Below are 9,018 nucleotides of genomic sequence, written 5' to 3'. Positions count from 1 at the left end.
AATGCCTTCGGAGCCACGAAAAGTTCGGTAAGCATAGTTCATTCGCTATGAACCCTCCACATCACCATAAATCCACAAGCAAAGACTGCTACCTTTTAATTTATTTGAGAATGGCAAATCCTTCTATCTAATAATCTGTACTTGTAAATTCAGGTTACAAAATATACTGTTTATATATGGCCTCAACGTGGTACTCTATTGTTTATTTGGAGGCGCATATACTCTTCCGCGAAATATACGCGCCATACTAGATCCTTCAGTTATTTACATAACCAGCTTCTTGATCCCCTCATCCAGAGAATCTGCAATCACTTTGTTGGCCGCCTCCGATGGGTGGACAGCGTCCCAATGCACGTATGTAGTCGCGTTTTCACATGTCCCAATGGACATAGGATTGCAAAACAAAGCTGTAAACTCCAGTAATCCGGTACCACAACACGCGTGCCTCGCCTCAGTGAACCCTAACATCATAAAGTGGCACATTTTTAGCTGGAACTAATAAACATAAGTTGCATAGATGTTGCAGCAAAAAGAACACACAGCAAGGCACCTCGCCATGGCTTAGTAGCCTATGTACTCCTACCATATGACCCAGGAGAGGTGGCAAGGCTGTGCCAAGGAGTGTAGATGTCCAGGAGAGCTATCTTGAGATCAAGGTACTGCTTCGACAGTGACTCAACTTCTGCACCCAACTTCCTATTAAACCTTCGTGCATCATCAAGGAGCCTCGGAACGCACCCGCTTCTACCAAGGCCCAACACCGTGATCGCCAAGGGAGCGCAACCCAAAGGTGCTATAGAGAAAACACCAATGCGCCGTGCTCCCAGGGTGTAAAGTTCCTACAGTTAGTGCAAGAGTCAAATGTTACTTGAAATTAATCACCTTCTTGTGGAAGGCATGATATTAGTCATCTGGCCCTTGTTGGTTAAGAAGGATGCCGCAGTCAAGATCTAGCTCACCATGACGGTGCTATTAAAGATGCCGATGAGGCGATCAGTGAACTGATCAATGTTCTCTCTCAAGAAAAGCGAAGGGTTCACGTAGTAGTTGAAGCCGAAGTCATTTGAACCGGCGCTAATGATGTACAGTGCGTCTGAAATTATGGTCCGAGCCTGATTCCTCCCAGCCACCACTGTCAGCCTCGATTGGTACTCCTTGAAGTATTCCACTTGTTGTGACAAAGTGATGTCATGCTGCCACACATAACTTGATGAAACATACATGATGGATGCAACACATAAAATACATTGAAGTGTTGTAAAAGCGTGATTATAAGACAATGGTGAATGGTACTTACATACAAAGGTGACGTGCCATCGTAGTAGCCGGATCCAGCTGATGCAAAGTTCGCTCCAATTAGAAGATTCGGTCCAGATGACTGCGCGCTGAGATATGCTGGAGGAGACCCATCAAACCCTAGCTTTTCACCTGCTACGTACCATGGAAATTGTAACACTGGTAAGAATTCATGTATAATTTTCAATTAAGATTGTGACAAACCTATGTAATCGCTAATCACTTTTCCATTGCTAAATCTCCCTGTAGCGAAATGATCCATAAAGTCCCGGCCATATGGAGCCATGTTTGCTTTCACCCAGGTGGTTATATAATTGTTGTTACCGATGCAGACAAGCGAGTCACCGAACAACATGACCCCCGGCACGAGCGGCAAGGCTTCTCTCCCTTGTGTCGTTGGTCCTACGAAGAGAAAGATTACCATGAGCACCAAGTTCGTCATGACCATGTGGTTCGACCATAACAAAACAGTGCTCTAGGCAAATCTGATGTCGTTCTTAATGGAGTTTTCTGAACCAGAGCCTCAGTAATATATATACAGGTGCCTGATAGTACTGAAAACGACATAGCATTCCCACACACAAAAAACGAGATAGCCTACACAAATTAATATTGTACTAACTTAATTACCTTCTGATCACATATATATACCATAAAGTACTTCTAGATATCGAGCATACATTTTCTTTTTTGAAACGGTTTCCTATTTCAGCTATCTGAGAATATTTTTTGTGTTTGTCAACATCAACAGTTTTAATAATAACCACCAAAAGTCCACAATCTGATAGGTATTTATAAGGAAACACTTTATTTTCTCTGGACTATGGATCATGACGCGACTCCAAAATTTTGACATAAACATTATATGATACTGAAAATATGAAATAAAAGACAGAGCTATTTTCAAAAACGAGAAAGAAAGAACTAGAAACAAACTGGATGTTGGGGGAAAACAATTATATTCGTAACGCATTTATATCTGACTTGTATATTTAGCAACGATGTATTGTCATGACCACTTGCAAATTATAAACGGATGTTTAAAAAGATCACTTATCACCGGAATACTCCCAAACAGTCATCACGTGGTAATGTCCGAAAGTTTAGCACATCAACAATTTGAACTGCATACCGTGCATATGATAGTTCGAGATGAACCCCATACCTAGCCGGAAGTGAACCTAGAATTATATACGTGGACAGCTCATCCACAAGTGGGAAGCCTAACCACTCCAATGCTTGCATGTATCCAATCATCTTGATCAAACGCGGACTCAGTAAACCGCTTCTTTCAGCTTGCAACCCATCAAAGGCCGCGAGACTTTGAACCTTTGGGTTATATTCTGCATTTGAAACATGCTCTTGAGGTTCTGGATCATATCTAAAGCTTCAATGATTTTGAAATGTTGTTACAAGTCGGGTTCCATACAAGCTAGCATGAGATAGATGATCTCGTTTGATTCATCAACAAGCTTCTGATTGGCATTCCTGCTTGAGGCATTAGCATTTTCGATCGGTTCCTGTGGAAGTGGATCCTCTAGAACATGTTCCTTTTTATCGTGTCTCAGAAAAGTTCTCTGATTTCTATACCAGTGGTAAGGTTTGTTCCATTCAGTCTAGTCTTTTCAAGAATTGATTTCAATGCAAAGTTGTTTTGAGCTGGTGGTGCCGTTGATCTACAATAGGAAATATGCAATCAATAAGAAATGTGTTTGTGCAGAGTAATTCAAACCTTCACGAGAACTACTTCCAATCAAGTAGGCATCCCTTAGCAAACTCTGAGTGATTCAAGATCCGAATAGCACAGACGACTAGTGAGATTTAGCATCACTCGTAGTTGACTGACTATCCAGTAAGCTACTCATTGCTAATCATATCTCTATACGACTTGTCGGTAGGGTAGGTGTCTTATACCCCGTCTCCCAACCTCCTTTACCACAAGGACTAAAACCATTTTGATAGCCTTTTCAAGTTGATCTGATGCAATGCATGTCTGTGTCCGACAGGAGCTCTCCAGTTCATGGATACCTACACTAATGGAGAAATAGCTACCCACAACTTTAATTACTGGCGTCTCATTTTCAATCCACACCACCGCTATCTTTTTTAAATAGTGGTGGTGCTAGCATATTTGGTACATCACGAGTTACTGGTGGCGTGCCGCCTAAAATCCACGCCAACTGTATTTGGATCCGAAAGTATGAACCGGATCAAGTTGTTGGTGCCGTGTGATAATATGCCACGCCATTGATATTTTGAATAGTTGTGGCGTGAGTGAATAGTGCAATGATAATAGGGTTTAGGTGTTTGGAAGATTAACGTGATGCCTCGTTTGGTGTTCGGGAATTAGTTTTCATATAATTTAAAATAGAAATAATTATGCATATATATATATATAATTAACTTATCTTACAAGCGAGCATATATATACAATTATATGGAGATCTGAATTATCGGGACTAGAGCCCGTCTATTCGATTACATAGACGGACATCAGTAATGGCCCCTAGCTACACTAAATCGTCCTTTGTCATCTATAGCTTCCGTCCTTAGAAAGGTCGCAAGCTCCTCTGCAATAGCAATCGCGCGTTGCTCTGGTAGGACCTTCGTCGTCATGGCCGTGTGCTATATAAGAAGAGGAGATGAATATGAATATCAATCATGATAACAAAGAATGACGGGTAAAAATAGAGGTGTGAATGTTCATTGCTTACGTCGAATCTGTGATCCTTGTGCTCAGAGGTAAACGTGTGAATGGTCTCGCAAACATAGTATCCGCATAGATGCGTTCCCCGTGGCTGCTGGTTGCACTTTACGAGAATAGAATATATATAATCAAAATAATAATCTAGCATCATAAATGTATTGAAAATTAATAGAAGTATATCATACTACTACTTACCTGAGCCGCTTTAAAGGTCAGCTTCTCATGAAAGTTACCGGGAGTCACGCACTTGAACCGCTTCCAAACCCTGCCCGACAAGGATAATGATTTGCTCAGTTTTTCATTAATTGATATATCAGAAAATCATCGAAAGAGACCGATAGAGCACAAGAATGATTAAATTACCCTTGGAGCATGTCCTGCAGGCTTTGGAACTGTTTCAAGGGTCTCGATAATGGGTCGAAGGCATCAACTCTTCCCTTATCAATTTGAATGTCCAACAGAATCCAATGGAAGCTGCACATGTATATATATGTAAGTGTCAGTAACTTATCAATTACACTTATAAGTGAATGGACACAACAGAGTAAAGACCCTCACCTGAAGTTGTATGGAAACAGTATGTGGTCACAGAAATTTTGATCTATTAGAAACCTTAGAAGGTTTTCCTCCGTCTCCTTGGGATAATTAGTTAGCGTCGCTATATGTATTTTATCTGGGTCAATAAACCCAATATTTAGGATGCACTTACTTTTACAATACAGAATCTTCATTCTGCATAATAGAGTACAAGTTATATATAGACAATGAATTGAAATAACTAAACAAGTTATATGTAGACAACGAATTGAAAAACTTACAGACAATAGCAACTCATAAGCGATTTGTCGAGGGCGTCGCCATTGTACATCTGGAAGAGTTCATCAAAGTCGATATGAATTTGTTTAGGGCGGCCGTAGTACTCCTTGGGGACACTCAGCACGATCATCGTTCTCCCATTCCTTGATTCACTTAAGTACCATTGATGCAAGTAACGCATATTTGTTGTGAGATCATCTTTGCTGATCAAAGGCTCACCCAAGACAAACTGTGGCTTAGGGGCTACCACAGCCTTGGGTATCTTGTCGTCTTGGGAAGACAGCAATTCTTCAACCGAGACACCACATGCAGCCGCCAACTTCTTTGCACTTTCTAAAGCTAGACCCTGCATCAAAGGCGGAACATTCTCGGTTAACACCTTGAGGGGTGGGATCGATTGTTTGGCCTGTTGTCCAAGCTGAGGAACGTCTAATTTTTTCTTGCTTGTAGTTGAACTTGATTTGCTCCCACTTGCACTTGCACGTGATCTGCTCTTTTTCACTTCCTTCTGCAATGTGCGTGTATAGTCATCAGGCTTATGGTGTAAGTCATAAGGTCTGATAGGAAGATTAGCATGACGTACCTTTGGAAGGGGCGACAGTTTGCGCTTTGGGGTGCTCTGTGGCTTAGGAATCGTCGGCGGAGCGTTCTTGGTGGCACGCTCCCACTTAGTATCCGGAGCGGGCGGCGGCAGAGACGGACGACCCAAGTCCGGCGGCGGTGATCGAGATGGACTCGTGTTGTGCTGGCAATGTGCGTGTATAGTCATCAGGCTTATGGTATAAGTCATACTGTGATGGAAGGGGGTACAATCATAAGGTCCGATAGGAAGATTAGCATGACGTACCTTTGGGAGGGACGATCGTTTGCGCTTTGGGGTGCTCTGTGGCTTAGGAATCGTCGGCGGAGCGTTCTTGGTGGCACGCTCCCGCTTTGTATCCGTGGCAGGCTCAGGCTTTGTATCCGGAGCGGGCGGCGGCGGAGAGTTCTTGGTGGCACGCTCCCGCTTTGTATCCGTGGCAGGCTTAGGCTTTGTATCCGGAGCGGGCGGCGGCGGAGCGTTCTTGGTGGCACGCTCCCGCTTTGTATCCGTGGCAGGCTGAGGCTGCGTATCCGGAGCGGGCGGCGGCGGAGCGTTCTTGGTGGCACGCTCCCTCTTTGTATCCGTGGCAGGCTCAGGCTTTGTATCCGGAGCGGGCGGCGGCGGAGCGTTCTTGGTGGCATGCTCCCGCTTTGTATCCGTGGCAGGCTCAGGCTTTGTATCCGGAGCGGGCGGCGGCGGAGCGTTCTTGGTGGCACGCTCCCGCTTTGTATCCGTGGCAGGCTCAGGCTTTGTATCCGGAGCGGGCGGCGGCGGAGATAGAGATGGACTCGTGTTGTATCCGGAGCGGGTGTCAGCAGCATTCTTAGGAAGCTTGGGTTCACCCGTAGGCGTTATCACCTCAAAGGTGTAATGCGTCCGTGCATCCAACTTTCTAGTCGGGCCTCGTTTCGTAGATTTGCTCGATGTGGAGGCCTAAGAGGAGAAACATTCATCAAATGAATGTATATGTATACAATATAGAGCTATCTCCAATATTTTTCACATATTAGAAGTGATTGTCGAACTTCATATGTATACCTCGCCGGACTTTATTATTTCTTCACCGGCTTCTCCACCAGCTTCTCCATCAGTGGAGCTATCACCTTCTCCGTCATTGGACCTATCTCCTGCCCCATCGGCTTCATCTTCGTGTCGCTCGACCTCCATTCCATACTCGGAGTCGTTTAGATATGACGTCGGAGATTCAGCTGGTTCAACGTCGGGGCCGTCTTTGATTATATCTTCGAGAAGTTCTTCCTCTTCGAGGTTCCTGATATGTGGATCCATAGTTCTGCAAAAAACGGACATTTGATTAACTTATAAACTAACAAACTATATAAGAGGGGTTGGAAACTTCGAAGGCTCGTTTTATATAGGAGGACCTTTAGTCCCGGGTCTTGGCTAGAACCTAAACTCTAAAATACCAGCCTGGCGGAGCCCAGTCCCGGACACTTAAGCATATACAATAGCAAAATTAAACTAGTTCTATTAATTTTCTTGCTAAAAATAAACTATTAACACTTAAGCATATACAATAGAAAAATTAAACTATTAACACTTAAGCATATATAATAGCAAAATTAAGCAATAATCTAAGAAACACTATTAACACTTAAGCATATACACTATACAATAGCATATACACTTCTTCTTGTAACGCTAAACTAATTTTTTTCTCTTCTTCTATTTCTCCTCTTCTTCTACTTTTTCTTCTACTTCTACTTCTCCTATTCTTCTACTACTTTGTCTCCTCTCCTCTTCTTCTATTTTTCCTCTTCTTCTCCTCTCCTCCTCTTCTTATTCTCCTTTTTCTTCTTTTCTTCTCCTCCTTTTCTTATTCTCCTTTTTCTTCCTTTCTTCTCCTTTTTCTTTCTTTCTTCCCTTTTTCTTCCTTTCTTCTCCTTTTTCTTCATTTCTTTTCCTTTTTCTTCCTTTCTTCTCCTTTTTCTTGTCCTTTTTCTTCCTTTCTTCTCCTTTTTCTTCTTTTCTTCTCCTTTTTCTTCCTTTCTTCTCCTTTTTCTTCCTTTCTTCTCCTTTTCCTTCTTTGCTTGTGCTGGCCAGAGTGTTGAGGAGGAGGGGACGTGGGGCTTACCGGTCGGGGGTGTCGACGGCGCGTGGCGAGGAGGACGGCGGCGCGCGGCGAGGAGGACAGCGACGCGCGGCGAGGAGGACGGCGGCGGCGAGCAGGACGACGCCGACGGCGGCAAGCAGGACGGCGGGCAGCCTGACGGCGTCGTCGAGTTCGTCGCTTGCCGCGCCGGGCAAGAGAACGAGAGGAAGAAGAAGAGAAAATGGACGATTTGGGTTCGAAATTTTCTAACTCCCGCTTATACAGGTGGATCTTTAGTCCCGGTTCGGGGCTCGATCCGGGACTAAAGACCCCTTTAGTCCCGGGTGGCGCCACGACCCGGGACTAAAGGCCCTTTTTCGGGCAGACTAGAAGGCGGGAAACAGGGGCCTTTAGTCCCGAGGCGTGGCTCCAACCGGGACTAAAGGGGGTCTTTAGTCCCGGGTGGCGCCACGACCCGGGACTAAAGGCCCTTTTTCGACGGACAAGAAGGCGGGAAGCAGGGGCCTTTAGTCCCGGGGCGTGGCAAGAACCGGGACTAAAGTTTTCCCTATATAAACCCTCGCACCTGCCCGCCATATCTCCTGTTTTTTGGTTGTTGAAGTGTGACCATGCCATGCTCTTGCCACTCTAGTTCATGCACATGACGTGTTCGATGAAATGCCCGAGCCACTCTACTTAAGCTTTCTCCTCTCCAAACTCGACCTCCAAGCTTCATTTTCCTTAATATTTGTCTAGGTTAGGCCGTGCACACCAACTGCGAGCACCACCGTGATGAGCCTCTTGTTCTTATCTTCTTTTTAAAATCAAAAAAATCTTACTTGTATGATTTAGATACATACTTGTATAAATTACTCACTTTCATTATTTTTTGTTATTATATAGTGCGATGGTTTTGGTATCCGCCTCCGTTGGCCCTCGTCCTGTCTATGATTCGGATGTGGTATATATTATCTTTTATAACTATTTGAATTATTTAGTGTTTATGACAACTATGACGACCAATGTGACATATATTTTTTTAATCTAGGAGGTATGTGAACCGGAAATTACAACCTACGTAAAAATTCTTGTCGAGAAGTTAAATTTGGTTGAAAAAGAAAACAAATATTTGAAGAAAAAATTGAAAATAATTGAGGATAAGAATATGGAACTGGAGTTGCATGTCGCCGATGTCATCGATGATCGCAAGATGAAGATTGATGCGATGCGGTTGAAGATAGATGCAATGCGCTTGAAGATGGATGAAATGCGCTTGAAGATTAGGAATATTAGAAAATATGCCATTGATAAAGAGGCTTGGTATTATTATGCTGTTGGGTCAATTGTTACCTTAGTTGCGATTTTGATCGCGTTTGTTGTTGCATTTAAATGTTTTACATAGTTGTATGTTGTTTTATGAGAGAACTTTATGTATTTATTTTTTGCAATAATAACATTTGATCACTACTGTTCTTTGGCTTTAATGTGATGATGAACTTGTATTAATTTGGTCATATGTTCTGCAATGATTTTTTGAACTTATTTGAACTCCATACTTTTTGTGTG

The 9,018-nt window shown here is 43.4% G+C and overlaps 1 protein-coding gene across 1 annotated transcript; it reads right to left on the bottom strand.

The window, feature by feature from the left end:
- Nucleotides 1-264: 264 nt before the first annotated feature.
- On the bottom strand, nt 265-1,749 carry LOC123401008 (GDSL esterase/lipase At5g22810-like). The gene is made up of 5 exons (XM_045094724.1): nt 1,501-1,749; nt 1,298-1,428; nt 960-1,193; nt 584-839; nt 265-461 (listed from the first exon to the last, which is right to left on the bottom strand). The coding sequence occupies exons 1-5, from the start codon at nt 1,742-1,744 to the stop codon at nt 265-267; spliced, it is 1,062 nt and encodes a 353-aa protein (XP_044950659.1). The 5' UTR covers nt 1,745-1,749.
- Nucleotides 1,750-9,018: the final 7,269 nt, after the last annotated feature.

The sequence above is a fragment of the Hordeum vulgare genome, chromosome 6H (assembly GCF_904849725.1).
Source record: "Hordeum vulgare subsp. vulgare chromosome 6H, MorexV3_pseudomolecules_assembly, whole genome shotgun sequence".
In the NCBI taxonomy this organism is placed as follows: Eukaryota; Viridiplantae; Streptophyta; class Magnoliopsida; order Poales; family Poaceae; genus Hordeum; species Hordeum vulgare.
This window is presented reverse-complemented; position numbering and strand designations above follow the sequence as displayed.